Source organism: Amblyomma americanum, chromosome 3, assembly GCF_052857255.1.
Source record: "Amblyomma americanum isolate KBUSLIRL-KWMA chromosome 3, ASM5285725v1, whole genome shotgun sequence".
Lineage (NCBI taxonomy): Eukaryota > Metazoa > Arthropoda > Arachnida > Ixodida > Ixodidae > Amblyomma > Amblyomma americanum.
In genome coordinates, this window is record NC_135499.1 from 208,607,109 (window position 1) to 208,629,586 (window position 22,478).

The following is a 22,478-nucleotide window of genomic DNA, read 5'->3' on the forward strand; positions in this document are numbered from 1 at the left end:
GGTGGGCTGCAGCGTCTACTCGCTAGCGCTCTGTTCTCAAGTGAGACGCCTAGTGGGCTTTTTAAAAACATGGCAGTATAGTGAGAAAACTTCCTTGTGATTCGCGCCCTTCGTCGTCGTTACCTTGGCTTCAGGCGGGTTGTCACGTAAAACAAGAAGTGCGAGCTCCGAATTTGATTATGGTAGGCATGTGGAACTGATCAGGTTCGCGAAGTACTTTCCCTGAATAATGTCAAGCGTCGCTGCCGCCCTCGAAAGTGATGTGGGAAAAGAACGACCCTCAGTGTCCCTGTCCTAATTTGTCGCGTTACAAAAAGACGAGCAGTAAGGACACATCGCATTCAGCGCATCCAGCCTGGTTCGCTAACACGTGACAGCCCTCTAGAGTTTGGCGAAAAAGACTCGGAGCTCCACTGTGAAGTTCTGACGCGAGAATTCCCAGACTTGGCTATTTCCGTTATGAAAACTGCAGTCTATAGACTAAAGTGAACTGCTGGGCCAATTGGTCCATGGATGACTTAAAACAGCATAAAAAGAAGAGAGCGAGAGAGACGAGTTTAATGGATAGAATAGTTTGAGAAATAAAAACATTGCTCGCTTACCGCTACAAATTACTTTTAACTTGATTAGCGGCATGCATGACGGCCCAGTAGTGCTGTAGGCCCTGTCATGATCCACTCGCTAAGACCTCCAACTTGTTATGCGCTCAATTCGCGAACCCGTACGCGCATATATTTGCTTTCTGACTGTTGACCAATCGCGACAGCCGACGAGACGGTAGCCAAGGTGCCATCCAGCCAGCGCGTTAGCATCGCGTGATAAATGCTTTGTGAGTATAACCCAGGACTCAGAGAAGGAGCGTTGCGTTATATACGATTATATCCGATAATATTACTTAGCGCCGAGGTGTCTCGACGGGCTGCTCATGACCGCGCAGGAAACGCGCCACGAATCGCAAAGTATACCGTTGCGCAGGTCTTCAGTTGACGCAACTGCGGCCCCCACGTTATCGTACTTATAGCGGGCATTCTAAATTCTAGTAGCCAAGCGTGAATCTGCACCCTTATCTTCTCTGCGGGTAAGAAGCAGTCTCGGAGGAAGCTGCGAAATGGGACAGCACTGTGGTACCTGTGACGCAACGAGCATGCAAACTATGTATGTGGTTTGGAGGAAGCAAAGGCTGAGCGGAGGACAGGGGCTGGTATATGCACGCCGACAAAAACAGTAGGCGGTGTGCGTCTCTCCGCTGTGTCGAAAGCATGGTGCCGCATTGACGTCATCGCGGTGGCAGCGCTCGCAGCGGTGGCACTTGCTTATTTCGGGCTGCCATGTGTTCGCCTAAGCCACTTGCATCTCAAGCGGCGAAGCTGGTGAACCTGCATGTGTATACGCCAAGCGCAAGACGACGGCGGAATAGGCGGCACGTTGATGAAGTACTGTTACATAGAAATTAAAAAAGATGACACTGCAGCGTCACGAGCGCTTCTTTGTACCGTGTCACTCGTCGCCGAACACAGCCCAGACAAAGAAGTCTAATTCAGGGCGATATGCTGACTTCAAGTCTTCAGAATGCGCAGCCACCCCAAATAATTTTCCCCCGTCTCCTCTCGACATCGCCTTGCATTTGTATGCTGTGTCATAAATGGTCTTCTTCCCTGCGCATGCGTAGGGCAGCAGCGCGTTAGGGCTCTGAAAGGATGGAGGGGTATTCCTTAGGTATGACTATCATGTGGGTATCATATACTGAGCATGTATAAGTCTCTCAGTTTGGAAGGTTTATGAACCGAGCTCATTAATAAGTTTGCGCACTGGGGACAGTTTTCCTCAAGCCGCCTGCCTCATCGTATCAGCCAAGGGGGGCCCGAGGGCCCCCCCGCCCCCAGTCACTGATAAAAGAAATTACCTTGGGCCCCTGCCGAAAAACAAATTCCTGGCTACGTGCCTACATCGTTTACTTCGTAATGAATACTGGGTGAGTAAATTCCGGCTAGTTTGGCTTTAGCACAGCTGTTCCAGGCGGGGCCAGCTGGAATCTTCCGGACAAGCTCATCAAGAACGCTGAGATCGCAGCACTACAATTGCTCTAAACAGCAAACACCCCCTTGTTTGACCCTTGCTGGCCCGATTTACCACGAGAACTCTGGGGACTTCGGCATGCGCCTGGTTCGCCTGTCGACGTGCATGGGTGATCCTGAACGCCGCCAGGTCGGACGTTCCCCTCACGATACGCGCTACTGAAAGCTGGTGCTACGAAATGCGAGTTAAATGTCATGCACCTTCGGTTCCAGTAAACTTTTGCCCAAGTTCCGTTTCAGGAATGAGGCGAAGTTGTTTACGCGTCAGAGGAAACACCTACCAGAATTGAAGACGCCCTGAGAGGTGTGTTGCTGCCAGCAGCTGAGAAAAACAGCTGCGACACAGCGGAAGGAAGAAGTATAGGGTGCGTGAGTGCATGGCGCGCGCGTGACTCGGCTTTGCCGACAAGCAATCAAACTCGCAAACAAGAAAGGCATGCTACGCTGTAAGCGACTATCACATGGCCGTGAACCAGGAATGAAGCTGGGGGCATTGGCTGCAGAGTGTTCAGGGGCTCTGGTGACGACAGCGTCTTAACGTCAATCGCTGACGTTCTACAGCACACACGAAACCATGCAGCCAAAGAAGGCGACGAATGCTGGCATCAAGACTGCGTCTGCCCTGCGTCACTCCTTGCATGGAAGCATTGCTGAGCGGAAGCTCGCGGTACAGTCGACATTCGCAAAAGTATGAAATGACCTCCGAATGTCACGGAGCATTTGCGTGAAGAAAGGCAGACGCAGGAAGGCGGCATGCAGCCCGACAACAGTGCGGCGAGGTGTTAGCAAGAAAGATCGTTCCTATATACACTGTACTGGGACACACTTCCGCCGATACTTCAGCGCTGTTCCGGAGACTTGGAGAGCAGCTGCGCGAATGCGAAACAATTTCGCCGACGTTGTTGTGTGCAGCTCGAGCAAAGACACCGCTGTGCGCCATCGAGGAGCCATTTCGGGAAAAAGTCGTTGCGCGTCAAGCTTCCGCAGCTTTCCGTCTGGGAGAGCGTGTTTCCGGAAGCACTCGCGCGGCGCCCGGTTACGCGGAGATAGTGACTGGAGAGAGAGATTGAAGTCGAGCGCAACAACCCCCATTCGTTTTTCTGCGCCCTGCTTGAATGCAAGACGCTGCCGGCGCGCTGCGCGAAGCCCTCTTGTCGGGGCTAAACTGGGCATCGCGATACAGCCACCATAACCCGGACCACATCACTACCATAATCTCAACTACGGAGCAAAGGAAAACACGTGCTGCACTCTAGATGACGCATTCCTGATGCGCACGCGCCGTGACGATTTGTTCAACTAGCCGCTTACGTCATCAGCACCGCCATTGTCTGAAAGGTTGCATCTTGCCCATTGGGATTCCAAAAACGCCCAGCGCCCAGCATCCAGAATAGAAGCTGCAAATTTCTTGCTACTGCAAAGTATTGAAGACCAAATGACTAGGGCATTCATTTATTTGTGTCACCGCGTGTTTTAATAACTTTGTTGCTGATTTGTTGTCTGTCGTCGTTTTTTCTTCTCTGTTTATTGCTGCGCTGGTGTCGTCGTTCTGTTGTAGCTGTGTTGTGCTGTTGTTGTGCCTGCGCTCTCCGTTAACGGCGCTGCCGTCGTCGCTACTGTTCCAGAGCGATTCAAAGAGAACCGCTCGTTAGCAGCGTCGCGGCTTCCTTAACTTCGAGGAACGTAGTGTCGGCGCGCTCGGGCCTCACGTCACCGGTCGTCGCCTCCTCCGGTTCCGCCGAACCGACAGCGCGGACACGACAAGCGGACACGACGCAGTCAGTCACAGCGCGGCGCAGAGACCGACTTGAGCGAGCCGCGAACAGCGGACGTTTCCCGGGAGAGGAAAGCGGCCCTGCCAGTCCGCCACGCACTAAGGAAAGCCTCCTTCCACGCGCTATACACCGCAGGTCGCGGTAGATTGCGTTCCCGTTGCTGACAAGATCTGGCATCTGCCGCGCTGTTCCCCACAATGAATGTACAGAGTATGTATGGTTTTTGTACACGCACGATGAACTGCGGAGTATATGAATAAGAAATGAAAACAGGGTTTGAACCGCGGTAGTGGCCAAGTTGTTGAGCATACGCCTCGCATTCGGCAGGAGCGGGGGTCGATCCCCAGTGCCGCCGGGCACCCACCGGTGACACAATGGGCACAAGCTTTCCCTTGGCCTGGTGCTCGGCTTAACTGGGTTGAAATGCTTGGAAAAATGGGTCTTTGACCCAACCTTGAGTAGTCGAAGATGCCTTGTGCCATGACGCTCTTTGGCCACAGACGCCCTTGCGCCATAAACATTCATTATGATCATCAGCAAACACGGTTTGATGACATCTCACTGTACGCCGGCGAAGGTTCATTCACAGCAACGGGCGGTTCGCCACCGTTGTTTCCAGCGCACCGGCATTGCCGAGAGGAACTTGAAAGCAGGGACAAGAGAATTAACTCTTAGTTTATAAATTTTCAATAGAATGTTTTAGCGGATTCAATAGAATGTTTCTGCTGCTCATTCTGCGGGGTAGTAACCGATACCTTTCACATGGTTTGGGCATGCAGGCAAAATCCTTCTCCACTCCCCATCACCCCTTCCCCTACCCGAGAGAACTGGGAGGCGGCTCTGCTCGGCTGCCAGGAACTATCGGCCCAACAGGCCCTGGTTCGGCGGACCTGCGCAGCTGTCAGGACCAACGGGGTCCCGGACTCCGCCTTTTATTGTAAGAGGCGAGACCCACTAGGGGCCTCTCCCCTAGCACCTCTCTGTACATATAGATTAATAAATGCTTTTCCCCACCATTCCGCGGATTGAAAGCATCCGCCAGATTGAAAGCGTCCGCCTTTGGCCACTTTAGCAACGAACGTTTCTTTCGGCATGCCACGGCGCTAAAAGAGCTGGTGGAGAGGGTGCGCGAACGCGTGACGCGTCAAATGCTGTCTGTCTGTCGGCCCACCGCTGCGAAGCGCCGGGAATCCGAAGAAGGGGGGAGGGGGGGAGGGGGGGGGGGGAACGTGACGGCTTCCTCCAGGCTTTTCCGCACGCTGCGGAGCCAGCCAGCGTCCCTTTCCCTGCGCCGTAGTCCGTCCCTGTTTCTCCTCTCGCGCTTCGCGCCGTGCGCGAAACAATGGGGCGAGAAGCGGGAAGTGGCCAGCCTGATACATGCCCGGCGTAAGCGTGTGTGTGTGTCCTTGCCGGAGAGTGGTGTTTCCTCAATAAACGACGCGCACGCCGGTTGCATGCCGAGCAGGTGGAGCCCCTCCCGACGCTCGGCGATGCCTTCACAGCCAACAAACACGGCGGACGACAAATCTCTGAAGAGTCGCCCCTGTCATGCACAGGCTACGGTTGTTATCCTGGCCGGGAACAACGACAAATGAGAACTTTGGGGATACACGCGGGAAACGTTAAGTGGAACTGCCGCAGAAGTGCATTTCACAGCGATTACCCAAAAGAGGCCATCAAGTTTACAGAGGCTGAATTCTTATTCTTCGCTTACTGCTTCTTCCACCACTTCCAAGCTCGTCATCGATAACCTGTCCCCCTACCTACACGGCTGTGGCTATGGTAGAAAGGAACAGTGCACGCACAGGACGATGAAGGTGAACGACACAGTCGCTGTGTCGTGCACTTTCATCATTCTTTGTCTGTACTGTCCATTTTTGTCAACGACTCGAGAACAGGCACGACTATATATGAGGGGTGCGCGGAGGTACGGACCCCAACTGGCAGTGATGGGGGGGAAAGTTGACCGTGGCTGCGACGCTGGGCTCGTCGCTCGAGCCTTCGTGTTTGATAGGTAGCAGCCTCTCAATTTCGCGCGATTTGCGTGCGAAATATTCCTATTCATAACCATACGCGCGTTTTACAGGCTTACACTTTCATGCCAGTTTATTTGACCTGTTCGTTTTCATAGCACCACTAGAGACATTGTCACAAAACATTTGTTGTGTTGTTTTCTCAATTAGTGCGCCTTTTCTTCAATGATTGCAGTGTTATTGTTCTACCGCTCCATCTTGCAAAAATAAACGTACATTTGTTCACTAACTAGGTTTTGTATGTCGTAGTCTACTTAATTGTCTGGCAAATAATGAAAAAAAAAGCTTCAGACTTCGCTTGGAATGATGTCCTCGATATAAAACTATTAGTAATAATAATATTAATTAGTTTTTTGGGGAAAGGAAATGGCACAGTATCTGTCTCATATATCGTTGGACACCTGAACCGCACCTTAAGGGAAGGGATAAAGAAGGGAGTGAAAGAAGAAAGAGGTGCCGTAGTGGAGGGCTCCGGAATAATTTCGACCACCTGGGGATCTTTAACGTGCACTGACATCGCACAGCACACGGGCGCCTTAGCGTTTTTCCTCCATAAAACCGCAGCCGCCGCGGTCGGGTTCGAACCCGGGAACTCCGGATCAGTAGTCGAGCGCCCTAACCACTGAGCCACCACGGCGGGTCACAACTATTAGGAGAAACCGTTTTCATACTGACATGTATAAAGCAGCGTACAGGATCTCTTTTGGGTTTCGCTCTATTGCCAAGCTGCCAAAACGCTTTTAAGTGCCGTAAACTGATAGTGCGCCTTCTGAGCGGAACTCGCAAAACCTATCACGATTGGCCGGTATCAGAGCTATCGTTTCGCGCTCTCCAAGGTAGGGCCAAGCACGTATGACAGGCAGACTTTGGAGAATCTAGACCCTGAATTCCTGTGCAACGATTCTGGTTAAGCCATTGGCTGATGTTTAGTTTCTATCACCAGGTGGCGCAGGTCGCCTCAAGGACACCTTCCTATCAGGTGGCCACCCGTTGCAAATGGTGTGGCCGCAACGTCATCGTCATCATCAGTGATGGTGGAGGATCGAAATAATATAGCTTAGAACATAGCAAGAAAATAGAATGAAAAAAAGTGAAGATAGGATCAAAATTTTAAAAAGTACAAACTAACTGATATATTCAATTTAATTTACTAGGCAAGGTGGTGCTCACCATTGCTCCAATTCAAAGAGTGTGATGATAAGATCTATCAATCTATCTGGTGAGATTTTTCAGAAAAATTATAACCTAAATGGGAGTTCTTTTTTTTTTTTTTCACCACACTTATAGTACAGTATCTGATTTCTCTCCGAATCATTCACCCGAGCCGCGGAGAACTGCTTGTCGATGAGAGAGAACAGAAGCTATTGACCGAGACTGAAATGAACAGGCACTCTGCACACGTGGTCAAAGCTAATCAACGGAACCTCATCTGACATTATCTGAGCTTTGTACCATTTCATTACTGAGCATTTGCTCCAGTTTTTATAGCTAACATAAGGAGAACGCAAGCGAGTTAAATTTAACGCCGCCAATATTTCCAGCCTGCTCCTGGAAGGTTCTTCAAGTACGCTGTCAACATAAATCTGTATGCATAAAAACGATACGATTTCTTTTCTTTAGCGATTACTTTGCACAGATTCGCATTTTAAAAACTTAATCAAGCAGCAAAAACCTTGCCAGTCCAATCGCCAAGAGGGAACCACTCGCCTTCAAGACAGGAACCAGCCCCGCGAACAAGCGACATACCTTTTGCTTATGGCCGTCAAGCCCGGTGCCAAAACGCCTTAAGCCTACCTGCGCAAAAGTGAATTCTACGATTTAACCAAAACAAGGACGGAAACATAGCAACATTGAAGTGATCGACTGTGAAATGCGTGTCGGCAGACGGACGGCGGTCGATATGCATGAGCTCGGGTTACGTAACTTATGAGCATTGCTGAGTGCGGAGCATTAGGCTACGACACGCTGATTCAGACCGACCTCTCTGCCTTTCCAGCAGAGAAATTCTCTCCTTGTCTTGCGTTGCGTCTTTATAGCAAAGCTTTCGTCACACCCGAAGGTCTCTACGTCTGGGGACTGATCATGGAGCCGGAGCAAATTTTAAGGTTAAAGGTTAAATTTGGAAATTTTAAGATTAATTTTTTTACGGAATTTTGAAGCCTGAAAGGAAGGTTACGTTTCTCTTATTGCTCGGACAGGCGTTTCCACTTGATGCCACAGACAATGAATACTTCGTGTTTGCCAGGTTGTGCGTGAGGGCATCTTTTAAATACGTTATATATTTTAGGGGTCTTAGGAATATTTAAGAGCAAAGGTCTTTCGAAACATGCCCGAATATGACAATATATGGCACAGGCGTTCCGATGCGAGCCTATTCCAAGACTGCCCGCATGGGATTTTACGACAGCCAATAGGGAGCCGAGATTGATTCGATGTGGACGGTCATTGTTTCATGAGGAACACTATTTTCTTGACGCGCTCCGCTTGGCTTACGGGAAAGAAAAGTCTGAGTAAACGAATATAGAAACGACGCCCTGTTAAATCAATACGCACGCGCTGTGTTAAAGTCTGCCGTTTATCAGCTGATGTGAGGCAAACTTCGCAAAAGGAGAAGACATCCACAATGATTGCATCTCAATTGCTATCCTGCTGTTTTCGCATGTTGACGCGCTGCTAGCAATCGGGTTAACTTGGAGGCAGGTTACAACCAATGCCTGAGGATTCCCGGCGGAATGCATCGTGGTGAGAAACTCATACTTGAGAGGCGTAACAGCTTGGGAAGTTGGCTGTGCATGAAGTCACTTTTGGGCGGCAGAAACAACACAGGATTTGTGTGTGTATCTTCTGGTCGTTACGTCCTGTAATGCGTCTGCGCTACAAAAGTGTCTTCGAAACTCGTAACGTGGCACGTGCAGCTTACTGTGTCGTCTCTGTTTTCCTCGTCAGTGCAGGTCATGTGGCGTGAGTCAGCAGTCGCCAGCGCCGTAATAAAACCACGCTCGAAGACCCTCGGAGAGAAGCCACGAATGTCAACGCACGGGTCGCTTTCGCAGAAGCACTCAATCCATCGCATATGCATGCATGCACGACTGCAACTAACCAGCAACGCCGCGGCGAGGAGCGCGCGACGGCGTATACCGCAAGGCAGTCCCGCCGCGGCCCCAAAGTGTCACACGTGAACGACCGCGCGAAACTTTGCGCACGTGATTTTAACCACCCTGAGTAGTTAAATGAGGGCAATTTCTTTTACTGTTCTTCTCCGGCGAGGGTTTCGCATCGGCTCGTTTAAGTGGCGCTAACGTTAACGCACTAACACACCTTTCCTTTAGACAGGAAAGGACTTCCGCGTCGAGGGAATCCATATGCTGCCTTCGGTTTAGAGACACATCGGCATTCCGAGACGCCAACTGGTAAAACAATAGTCGGGAGTGTCCTTTCTTTAGGGGCATGCACCCGGCCATCGATTTTCTTTGTAGCATTCAATTGCGTAACTACTCGCTGTTAACACCTCTAAATTGGTTGAAGCGCTGGCTATCGTGACTGGCTATCAAGCCCACTTGAGCTGACAGAACGCGAAACTAACTTGCACAAAAACAACCATGAGGCTGTTCTACTTGGACTTCTCGAACCTTCGAAGGAAATGACAGAACAGGATGAGTTGTCGTACTCTCCTCATGCTGAACAAAGCAAAGAGAGGTCGCATAAAAGGTTGGTCGCTGCCTATCGGCATTCCGATGATTGATACGTAAGTTTCGCAATGAATCCGCGCGAAACTTGGGCCAGCCAGCTGACCGCAATCCCGGGTGTAGGTGCAAAAATGACCAACGATGATCGACCGGTGTGCCTGTCTTGAAGCCATGTCGTAGGAAAGACCGCGGAAAATCATGCACATTCGTTTGACCGAAGAAGTACGTGGGCGATCCGCCACTCACCTAGCATGAGGAACGGCGCAGCCATGTTGATACCGATGAACTCGAGGCCCAGGTAGATGACCATACCGAAGCCGGCAATGACCGACACGGCGGCCGATACGCAGCCCAGGATTCCAAGCCAGGGCTTGCTGCGCACCGCGTCGCGCATCAGGCACGTGGTCACCGTGAATATGAGCATAATCACCACCGTGATGCTGAAGAACGGAGTGACTGTGGTCGTGTTCTTCTCCAGCTCGTCGGCCAGCGAGCGTGACGTGAACCACGCCAGGCGGATGTGCTCGAACTCCAGCGACTCCATGAGGTCCAGGAAGGCGTACTCCCAGGCCTGCGAGCGAAGGTTCGCCTTGCGCGAAGACGTGTCCAGGTAGTAGAACATGGCCATGGCTTGGGCCGACTTGATAAAGCCGTCCGCGTCGCGATCGATGCCGCCCATCAGGGCGCCGGTGAAGTAGATCTTCTGGCGCGCACGGTCAATGCGCAGCGGGTACTCCAGCTTGAAGGTGCCGTTCTCGATCTGGTCGATGTACGGGTAGAAGTCCAGCAGCTCGTTCGGGTAACAGAAGCGGCCGTCGCGGGCGCAGATCTGCTCGAAGGTCCACACGTCGTCGTCCCACAGGACGGTCATGTTCTTGATGATCTGGTCCAGCAGTATGATCTCGTCCCAGACTCGCCGAGTGAGCAGGTTTCCGCCGTCGCGCGTGACCACTATGAGGCGGCCGAACTTCTCGGGCTTCGTCTGGCGGCCGATGTCGAAGTTGAACGACGTGTTCTGCGGAAACAGCTCCTCCACGATGCGCCGCTCGTCGTGCGAGCGCCCGTTGACGGGGCTGAACAGGTACTCCGGGTCGTCTACGTACACCATGCGCTGGATGCCCGTGGCCAGGCAGGCGGCCACCAGCAGGGGCACGATGACGAAGTAGCCCGGGTAGCGGGCTATGAACTCCCCCACCACCTGGAACAGCCACGAGACGGCCCGGTCCACGCAGTCCATCCGCATCTTGGCCGCTTCACTGTGCCGTCACACGCGCAACACCCAACCACCACCAACACACCGCACCGCACGAGGCACTGGGGGCCACTCGGGGCTGGTCTGAGGAAAAGCGGGACGTACTACGTACGCTACGTCGCCGCTGCCGCCGCTGCCGATCGCTCTCCTGTTGCGCTCTGCGGCCGTCGCGAAGGAGGAGGCCCCCCCACCTCAGCGAGGAAGAGTGGCGTGGGGGAGAGGAGAGTTGAAAAACTTCCTTCGCCTTCCTCGGGGAGGAAGGAGGGCGGTCCCCTTTTCTCTTCGTTTCTTCCGCCGGCAGCCAGCAGCCAGGTGGCAAGGTCGGCGCGCCGATTGGGTGTGCGCAACGCACGCACTGCCGCGTTGGTCCTCCGCTCGGGTGCGTCACACGGGTCTCGCGCCAACGTGACGCTATCTGGACGCGCTGCCTCTTGTTGGATGACGCTTTCATGGTGCTGGTGATGAGGCCTCGGAAAGTACACTGGGTAGAGAAGTTGCGTCATGTTGTTGACCCTTCCGCTGCCACTGCATCTGGAACCGGACTTCGTAAGGGTGGATGTTTGCACAGCTACGAGAGAGATGTCCGAGCAACTCATCCGGCCTTGTGATGCGGCAACTGTCCTTTCTTGCGCAGTAGGTGTGAGTCTTCGTCAGTAAGGCCTGGCTGGCGAACTCTGCCAGCCTATTCTGAGGTCTCGTGTTCGACTCCTAAGATGCTGCGACTGAGCGGCGGGAAATATGGCACGCATGTTCAGGCACTACGATTGCGACTGACTATCGTTTGTGTTCAGCCCCTGCTACGACTGACAATCAATGCCTTGTCCTTCGCGCGCGGCGACTTTGTAGTGTGTGGCCAGTGAGTCGACGAATGCTGCTGCAGCACCAGGCACTGCCTTGGTCGGCGGCGTTCGTGCCGCTCGCTGCCGACGCTGCTCTTCGCGGGACGCGCGATCAATTCCATTTTGGCTTTCATTGCGGTGTGGCGTGTTCTGCTTGAAAGTGCTTGCGTCGTTTCACATTCAAATGCACGACACGACCAGAGGGGGAAAAATGCTCGCAGCAGTCAAATGCCAATAATTGAGCAAAAGAAACAGGGGCAGAAGAACCTAAGCAGGAGTTGAGCAGACAGTACCCGCGTGATGTTGTTTACTTCTACGCATTCGCGTTTAGGCTTAGGTAGAGTTCGGAGTTGAAAACTCCATACACGGTACATGTGGCCACGTAGGTGGGAGGATAACTCATCGATGTTATCGAGGCCAGCTTGCTAGAAGAGAAAGTTGAAGAAGAGGAGGAAGCAGCTGGCAAAAAGGAAGAAGGAATTGGTAGAGTGCAGGGGCTTCTGTGGACATCTCTGCAGCAATGCTTTTCAGCACCAATTTCGCCTGACGTTTGTCATGTGCACCCACAAACTTTTAATCCCCACACTTTCATCGAAACGGCGCAATGAAGTAGGAGGTTCACATGGGTTTGTGTTATGCGGGGGCTGTACTTGAGCCCTTCTGTGCAGTTGTTGACGCCGGCATACATGGTAAACAATGTAATTAAGAAAACACGCACTGGTGCGACGAAACATTTTTTTACCTCCACAATGTTTTACCCCAAAAATGCAAAAATGGCATGAAAATTTTTCTAGCGCGCAATTTTTTTTTCTCCAAAGCCATTTACTGAGAATCGGTATCAGTTGCTAGGGGCCTGAAACTCATCGTGACGTCTTAAGCTGAACAGCACCATTAAGTATGCCGAGCACAGACACGCATCATCTGAAACTTCCCGCTTTGTAAACTCTTTCTAGCGATGTGACGTCTTTTTTGGTCGCCCACGAATTTCAAAAGTGATTCACTGGTGACGCATTTCTCCGGGGACAATTTCCGCGACTGCAGCGCAGTGCAGCGGAGATAAAAAGATTTCGACTCGTTTTCTTTCTTTCCTAGCATTGGCGCTTATCGTTCATCGAAGATTCAGGCACCGATGGCGGGCCATTTTGCTTTGCCCCCAAGGGCGGTTCTTTTAGAAAACCCGAGTCTTTGGCAAATGGAGCTGGACAATGTGTAAAAAAAAATAAGGTGCATGGAGAAGCCATACACCCCAACCATCGCCTTGAGTGTCGTACATGTATTGTTCCTGCAGGAAATGTTGTTATTGTTCGTTTTTGTAGCGCTCGCTGAGCCTGCAACTTTGTTTTTTACTTCTTCTACCACTTTGTCATCGGTCTTAAATGTGACCTTACTCCCGGAGAAAGAGAGCAGGAAGCACGTAGGTCAAAAGTTCCCTGTCATATATCGTTCGTTGGACACTTTGTGGAGTTCTCTTCTATCCCGCTTCATAAGCTGGTGAAAGGGAAAGAGAAGTTGGAAAGAATCCCGTCCTTTTCAGTATGAACACTTGGGCTGCTCAGAGACCACGTAGTTACACAGTTCGGGACCCCGTTTTCCATTCTGCCTGGCAGGGTTTATCTTGCGCTTGTGGCTTGTGCCGTATCGGCCAGCACGAATATACTTCCTTAATTCGTTCTTTGCTCTCTTTCCAAGCGCTACTTACTTCAATTTCAATATGCTGCCTCATTCCGGTCCTCACTGTCATTATTCATAGTTCCATTTCCTTTCTTTTTCTGCTGCGTTCGTTCTCAATAATAATTGCTTTAGTTCAGCCTTGCGAGGTTTTCACTGCCATCTATAATTTCTACATAGCCTTCTTATACCATCACTTCTTCCACTCAAGCTTACGAAAAAGTGCTTTTCGTCACCGTGTTTTTCAATTAAGTTTGGTTTGGTTAGTTTATAAGGGGATTAACGTCCCAAGGCTACTCAGACTATGAGGGACGCCGTAGTGGAGGGCTCCGGAAATTTCGACCACCTGGGGTTATTCAACGCACACTGACGAAGGATCGACATCTGAGCTTGTTGTTAATGCATCGCGAAAAAGTTTAGCGCACTCATGACGAACGACAAGGTAGACAAGACAACACAGGTGCATTAACATCGCATAATATACGGGCCTCCAACATTTCGCCTCCATCGAAAAGCCGAGCGCCATAACCACTGAGCCACCGCGGCGGCTTTTTCAGTTAAGTGTAACTGAAACTTTGGCGAACAATAAATGCTCTTTTTTTTTTGTTTGAGAAAGAATTAAGGGAGCAATAGTGGCAGCGAAAACAGTGCCAGAACGGAGGTCACATTCGCGAACAAACGTGTAATACGTGCAATACCGGTAATAGAATTGTGCGCAACTTTACAGTGTTTTTCCAACTCGCGCTTACATTTGACGCATGTTGCATCGCCGTCAATGCATACTGCCCAAGTTTACGAGGATGATAGCGTCGTTTCCGCACGCGTATTGACACCAATGACGCGCGCTAAGTGCATCTCTCTCCCAGCGTTTTGTACTAACGGATGCGAGGGGAAATACTTTCTCTGACCGGTGCGCGCAAGCGTATCTCGCGATGCATCGATCGGGTTTGTTTACTCGTGGCCTTCGGAGAGGGGAAATACCGGCACCGTTGCAAAAGCCACTGAACGGCACACCCGAAACGCGCCTGTCTCCTGCTGCGTGGTGTCAGGAAATGGAACGGGGTTGTCCGCAACTATACGTGTGTTACTTGTTTGAAAAGCGCGGTAATAAACAGCGCAGGAAAAAGAAGAGAGAGCTTAGAGGAACGCGCATACGAAAGGATTTGGTGGCACGTTTCTTCAAGCTCTGCTTTGTTTTTCAAAATGAATTCGCACATAGTTAATCGACCCGCCGCGGTGGCTCAGTGGTTAGGGCGCTCGACTACTGATCCGGAGTTCCCGGGTTCGAACCCGACCGCGGCGGCTGCGTTTTTGTGGAGGAAAAACGCTAAGGCGCCCGTGTGCTGTGCGATGTCAGTGCACGTTAAAGATCCCCAGGTGGTCGAAATTATTCCGGAGCCCTCCACTACGGCACCTCTTCTTCCTTTCTTCTTTCACGCCCTCCTTTATCCCTTCCCTTACGGCGCGGTTCAGGTGTCCAACGATATATGAGACAGATATTGCGCCATTTCCTTTCCCCAAAAAACCAATTATTACTAATTATTATATAGTTAATCGCAACAACAACAATAGCGACGATCTTGATAGTTGTGAGAATCAAATCAACCATGATTAGTTATGATTAAAAACACTGTAATGGACCGGTTAATATTGTAAATGTTAGCACTGACAGGTCAACCAAACTACGCAAATGCAGAGAACGCCGTGACAGGTCTGGTGGTTTCATGTGATGGTGGAAACCCAAAACTGTCTTATTACGAAATGCCGAAAATATAACCGATGCTATGAGCTTGAAAGCTCGAAACCATGCAATCCGTGCTGCCATTAACGATGTGCTTAACGAAGAAAACATAAAACTAAAATCACGCGGCGGCAAACCTGAGGCGAACCCACTTTGTTTGGTTGTCTTCGTCTCTTTCGCTCAGGAGAATCAGGTTCCTGCCGAAGTCATCGAGTTCAAGTGCAGCATGTTTGTGTCGACGACTCGACGTGTCCACGTCTTTCCCGATTCCAGCGTCCTCTGTGCCAGCAGCACGTCGCGGCGTTCACTCGCGTTTTTTTCATGCTTCGAGCGAGACGCTCCTGTGTAAGGTGCCTCGACCATACTCCTCAAGGCTCACCCCCCGTTGTAACGATTTGCGGGACAATGGGAAGAAAGGGATGAAAAAGTGGAAGGGGCGAAGTTGTAAATGTAGCGTGCAGTGCCGGAAAAGGGGTGTAGAGTAGAAAGTAAGGATTAAGAAAGAAGAAAAACGCGTGCTTGTCATTCTTTGTCCGCGAAAGGGCGCACGGTGTGGCTGCACTTGAGGCACCCTACTGCACTTCACCGGGCCGGCCCATACTGCGAGGCGGGGACTGTCGGGTCATTGCTCGCTCAGCAAATTACCTATCCCCTAATCTCTTCCTCCTCTCCATTTCTGTTTCTTCGGCATGTCGCGTGAGCCTCCCGCCTGTCGACATAGGAACGGCTTGCTTTTCGTATACTTGCTGTCCCCACTTCTGCTCCGGCCTTGGCGGCAGAAATGAAAACACGGTTTTGCCGAGCGCCCAGCCTTCTTGACGACCTAACGAGCACGCCAGGTATAGAAGTGTCCGGTTCGGCGTCATCTGGCCACTGAATCATGTGAAGGAGCTCTTTAAACGAACTTCACCCGGCGTGAAAAGGCGCACACTTGGAATGGAACTTCCATACCGTAAGCAGTAAGTTTTTGTTATTAACCGCTGTTTTGTTGTCATATTTTTTTTCGGCGCAATATGCCTGTACATATTAGCATAACGATTACTGTACATAACTTGTCTGCGAGGATTTGGAAGAAATTCTGGCGTCTGTCATGTGATCTCTTTACGCTTTTCGCAACTGATTTCAAACCGCCGTGTTTTTTACTGGTTTAGTCAGCACGAGCAGAGCCTTTAGCGCTGCCAAAAATAAAAAAAAAGGCCTTAGCAATATCGAAGATACCAGAAAAATGCTAGCGAGAAGTAACATGACTAAGTCAAGCATTCATTTAGTCTGCGTGTTTACTACCCTTGTCACAAGGACGCCGCTAAGGCCTTTGAGAATCAGATCCTTATGCTCAAAGGCGTAGGGAGCACAGCTACGTGGCACAAATGTTGCGCCTTTGCTGCTAACAGCCTAACAGGAAGGAGCTAACTTTGCATTTAACAGAGATCATGACCTGCAGCGCACCGCTAACGCTGGCTACTGGGTCTGTAACGATATTTGCAATCTGCTAGTTAACAAAGGCAATGTAATCTTTGCACTTTACAAAACAAAATTACATTAAATGAAATCTACGCACAACAGCCATGTCCGCTTTGTTGTAGCATGGACATCAGAGCGTTAAACGCAATAAAAGAGCCGACAATATTCATGAGGACCGCGAATAAAACGGGCTGTTGGAATAAAGCCCGCAGTTAGGAGTATTACGTGCGTAGGCTAGTATGAGGTCCAATATTAGAGGCGTGTCCGGAAAGCAAGATACATTGCGCATCGCCCGATTGGTTACAAAGCTAGTCTAGAGGTGGATCAAAGCATGTAGAGTAGCACAATTTATAAAAATCTGCGCTGGTCAAGACTCCCGCCAACGCGGGGGGAATCCATGATGAGCTGTTTCCATGCAAGCAAGGGGCGGATCAACATAGACCCTTCACGTTTTGACCTGTGCTGCTTCTTATGGTGTCAAAATCGACCAAATGTGATGAAGAGTTGCCACGAATTCTCGCAAGGCAGAGCTGATGTTCATCACGAGAAAACAGCGGGATGCCGTCTGTTCTCACTATGCAAAATCCAAGATGGAATTTGTTCGGATAGACGGATGACGACGAGGCATATTTCATGAATTTGAGCTTCACGTCTCCAGGCACAATAATTAACTCTGCTGCATATTGAGAAACATTGAAACAGTTACGGCAGTGCATTTAAAGCAAACTGAGCACTCGGGTCCGTACAGCGAACGCCACCAGCTCGCTTCTGTCAAGATTGAAGTGAAAGATTTTGGTGCATGCCCCGCATAGCCCGAGCCTGGCGACCAGTTATTTTTACGTGTTTGTTCTCTGACGAAACCTCTCGCTGGAAAAGCATTCACTGATAACAAGTTCACAAGAAGAGTCGTGACGTTGGACGGTAGGAGGGAGACTTCTATGACCACCCATCCAAAAGCTAATTTCCAACCTGATAATGGCGGCAAATATCTGGGAAAATGAAGAAATCTAGAATGATTATTCCCCAGTGAGAGCTTTGTTTAACAAGAAAATTTCCCCAGACGTGCTGGCCATTGCATGTTTACTTTTCGGACGTGTCTCGTATAAAGCATTCTCACATACGTTTGCATACTATAGTTATTACAGACCGACGTCATGTTTGTGGGTAAAATATTACGTACGCTTTTTGAAAGGATCTATATAATTTTCCACGGTATTGCTTAATGCGTTGTCTTGTGCGTTTTCAAGCATTGCTTCTCTGCTTTGCACACATAATACTAGTAGGTTTCACTTCGTGCCTCCATGGGCAGTTACCTGGTAAACGTGGTTTCTCCACAGCATGAAAGGACACGGACGCAAAACCATGCGCAAGTGTCACGAGAAAGTTTAATGCTTTCGCTACTGCACCCGCCGCGGTGGTTCAGTGGTTAGGGCGCTCGGCTAATGATCCGGAGTACCCGGGTTCGAACCCGACCGCGGCGGCCGCGTTTCGATGGAGGCGAAACGATAAGGCGCTCGTGTGCTGTGGTGGTGGTGAAAACTTTAATAGCCACAGGGGAGTTTAGGACACGCAGGTCCTTGGGCCCCCGCACGGCCCCATTGCACTCAAATGTTCATGTCCCAGAGGCTCATAACGCTGGCAGCCCGGCCTGTGGCGATGGCTTGCTTGGCCGGGTCCTCGGAGCGCAGTAGGGTCTCCCAACCCTCCCAAGTGGTAAGGTGCTCCAGGCCCCGTGGGGGATGATCCGCCGGGCAGAGGGAAAGGATATGATCGAGAGTGGCTTTGGGATGGTGGCAAAGGGTACAGGAGGGGTTTGTGTGGACTTGGTGATAGCGCGAGCGTATATAAGGGGAGGGTAAGGTGCGAGCTTGGGACCGCCTTCAAAGTGTCTGGTGACAATTGTCGAGGGAGAGATGGGGAGGGGGTACAGCCGACGCTCGGCTTTGCAGGCCTGCGTCAGCTAACTGAAGGAATGCATGCGCTCCCGTGAGAACCCCAGATCGGAGGCCGCCGGTGCCCGGTTGAGAGAACCTCGGGCTAAAGCGCTGGCAGCCTCGTTTCTGGTATTCCCGGAGTGGGCAGGCACCCATATGAGCTCCATGTGGCGGGGCGGGTGTGTGGCGAGGGGGTTCAGTATGCAAAATGCAGGGACGTGAACTCTCCCGCGAGCAAAATTTAGTATGGCAGTTTCAGAGTCCGATAGTATATACCGGGCCTGCGTGCGCGTGATGGCTAGGACAATGGCGGCCTCTTCAGCCTCCTCCGAAGTCGCAGTGGGGGATTTGTGAAGGGTGGCAATCGGTTGTAGGGAGGGGTTCGTGATGGCTACAACCGCGTCCTCGCCTGTGCATGCGGCATCCACCCAAACGGCATCCTGTTCCGTGCCATAGTGTTTGTGGAGCGCCCGTGTGCGAGCTCTGCGGCGGGGTCCGTGGTAGGTGGGGTGCATGTTTTTGGGGAGAGGTTTAATAACTAGTTCGCGGTGAATGTGGTGGGGGACCTGCAGCTGTGTGGGATCCGTGGCTGGCATCATGATACCGAGGGTGTGTAGGATGTGTCTGCCGGTGGTGGTTCTCGCGAGATGTATGTATTGTGTCTGTCGTTGGGCCTCGATAAGCTCACCTATGGTGTTGTGTAGGGCTAGCTGGAGGAGTTTTTCGGTTGAAGTATTTAGGGGTAGAATTGACATCTGAGCTAGTTGGTTTTTCATTTTCAAAAATTATATAAAGTGCGCTTTATATAATTTTTGAAAATATTTAGGGGTAGGTGTAGTGCTGTCTTAAATGCTGTTCGAATCATGGCATCCAGGGTGAATATTTCTGTGCCCTGTAGTTTCAGATAGGGGAGCGTGAAGAGAAAGCGGCTGAGCACGAAGGCATGAATGAGACGACATAGGTCATGCTCCTTCATGCCCCGGTGGTGTCCAGAAAAACGGCGGATTAGGTGGGATATCGACACCGCCGTCTGTTTGAGTTTGTGGATGGTGAAAGTGTTTTTCCCGTTTGTCTGGATGTGGAGGCCCAGTATCCGGAGAGTGTGTACCTCCGGTTTTCCAGTGTCATGGTTATGGGGCTGTGGGGTGGAGTACGAGGAGCTCCGACTTCTCCGGAAAGCATGAGAGTCCGATACTCCAAGCATGTGTTTAGGTGACGGTAGCTGCCGACTGCAGAGTATTCTCTGTCTCCATCACCATAGCGTGATATCATCAGCATATAGTGTATGCCGAAGGTGAGGGATGGTTTGTATTTTGTGGGCAAGGGGGATGAGAGTGACATTGAAGAGAAAAGGGGAGAGGACAGATCTTTGGGGGGGGGGGGGGGGTGGGGGGGGGGTCCAACCCCACTATGGGTATACGTATGGGCGGGGTGTATTCGTGTGCTGTGCGATGTCAGTGCACGTTAAAGATCCCCAGGTGGTCGAAATTATTCCGGAGCCTCCACTATACGAGACCTCTTCCTTTCTTTTCTTATTCCCTCCTTTATCCCTTGCCTTACGGCGCAGTTTAGATGTCCACCGATATGTGAGACAGATACTGCACCATTTCCTTTCCCTAAAAAAAACAATTTACCAATTTACTCTCGCTACCACGACAGTTAATCGGCAGTCTCATTGCTGCCGTCAACGCTCGTGTCACGCAATGCCCCATCCTATTCCTCAACTAAGCGCAACAACTGACGATCCGAATTTTGAGTGCGAACTTCCACTTGAGTTTTGTCTGACGGTTGCATCATACAACTTCCGTTACTTTGGCATTTCTTCCTATAAGCACAGCTCTTCAATATGACCATTCGTGCGTTAGTTTCCCGCAGATCGCATTCTTGGGCTTGCAAAAAGGCCGAGATAAACATATAAGCCTATTTTTACCTCACTGGAGTACCCATTATATCACCGGCAAAAGTCTTTATTCAATCGGTACGAAACTAAATTTTCCGGAAAAAAAACGAAAATTTGGTTCCGAAATAAACACGTAAAAAAGTGCCGAAAGAATAAAAACCGAAAAGTCCAACTCCTGGATACACAGTAAATATAAATAAGCCTAAATGGCAGTAAATTGCGTCCTGTTCTTTCTTCCAATCGCTCCCCTCTTTCTTGTCCCCTTCCTGTCCTCTCCCTGCCCTTTTATTCCCGCTAGCCGCAGCTCAGGTGCACCCTTCAGGTTTCGATGGCGGATGCCACGGCTAGCAACATCTTTTCCTTCCATTGATATTTTATTAATAAACCCATTAATAATAAGATGAATAATAATAATAATAACTGCAGCTTCCCTAGTGCGCGCCTAGACGGGATTCTCACGTACTTTATAAACCTATACTCCCAAACAAATGGCAGTTTTTCAGGAGCTAGGCGAGAAGCTGCTTATTTTTCGGTGCAAGGTGGCTCTAACCACCTACCCGATACAAAGCGGATGCAGATAAAATCTATCCATCCGACGTGCCGCCAACCTCACTGATGTACAGACTGCATGCAGAAACTACCAAAAGGGAAGACTTTCAACCATAGCATTTAAAATACTTACATGCAACCCACCCCTTAAGTAATACCCCCAATCACGGGTGCCTTTAAGGTAATAAAGTGAAGTGAAGTACCGTAGCACGCCACCTCCCACATCATATCACACACGCACCCACCGGGCAGGAAACGAGGCTGTCAACGCCCTAGCCCGAGGGTTGATTGAAAGATAACGAAGCGTTGATGGAAGTGTGCATGAACCCTTCACAAAATGCAAACTAAATTAAGGAACGCAGGTGTCCCAAGAACAAAGGAATGTTATTGATTATGTTGGCACGCAGGCTTGGACTCCGTTGAGCCTTGTACTGGAGCACCACTGTCAATGATTCTGCACCAGCAAACGGATTTTGAATACCAATGAAATTTTCAGCCGAGTCGTAGGCTGCTGGGCGCTGATAATTTTATGTAAGCTAATCATCCAGAGCCCATTACTGACGCTGAGGAAGCTCAGGAAGTCATATGTGGAGGCCGTCGCGGACTATACCAAACGCATGGTGTAAGGTAATTCCATCTGCTTACGATTTTGCCCACATGGGGTTTGTTGTAACGTCTCGCGTATTTTACAATTCCGAGAAAAAAACGGCATTTTTTAAACTTCGTGCCTCGATACTGTGTAAGGCAAACTGCAATTCACTCCGCATTCCTTAGAATAAATGAAGAACGAAAACAAATATAAAGAAATAAATAATTAATAAAGATATTTGCAGTGTTTTCCAATATGAAAGTATCATTTTGCTCGTTCTTCATAACATTACTAAGGCAAACGGGCTCCAGCTGTTTCAGCGAAAGACATACCTTCAGTCTTCGCTGCTGGCCTTGCGACGGCACATGCAGACTGAGCGAGTGAATCTTCTCAAGAACCAGCTCGTGCCGTCCGTTATCGGTCGGCATGTTCTGCCTGCACACATGGGACACAGCGGCTGGATGTCTCCGAGGGATCGTTCCTGTGGCTGGACTCTCACATACGGTGCTTTTCCGCTGGGTCCTTCCGTCTCAGTGCGAGGAAAATTCCACTCACCCGTAGGTGGCCGGAAAGTTACCAGTGTCGTCCTCCCCACCACCCGGTGAGGGGAGCCACCTCAACATCCCCGGTCGTAAAGACGAGGGGAGCAGGGGAAGTAACGACTTGGGCAATACCCAGTCAGGCGCAGTTATGTACCCCCCCCCCCCCCCTTCCTGTTGTTCATGAAGACATAAGCAGTAAAAGTGCGGCACCGCGTCACGCGTTTGCAGTGTGGGACGCCGCAAGACCCCCAGCAGTGTTCGGAAGATAACCAACCCCGCGCAGCTGTCGTCATTTGTAAAAGAAAGTCCCCTTCTGATGGGGCCACAGGGGCAGGTGACGCAGAGTCCTTTTTGCGCGTTTTCGGCGATAACCAGAATTAGGGCGACGGCTGACCTCAGTGTCCATGTGCGTTACTCCTGGTACTTTTCCGGGC

At 50.6% G+C, this 22,478-nt stretch overlaps 1 protein-coding gene across 1 annotated transcript in view; it reads right to left on the reverse strand.

Moving 5' to 3' along the window:
* The window catches only part of Ptr (patched domain-containing protein), an 86,198-nt gene extending 75,239 nt beyond the window's left edge, over nt 1–10,959 (reverse strand). Inside the window, 1 exon segment of the mRNA XM_077659803.1 lies at nt 9,816–10,959. Coding sequence (XP_077515929.1) covers nt 9,816–10,812 — 997 coding nt within the window. The 5' untranslated portion in view covers nt 10,813–10,959.
* Nucleotides 10,960–22,478: the final 11,519 nt, after the last annotated feature.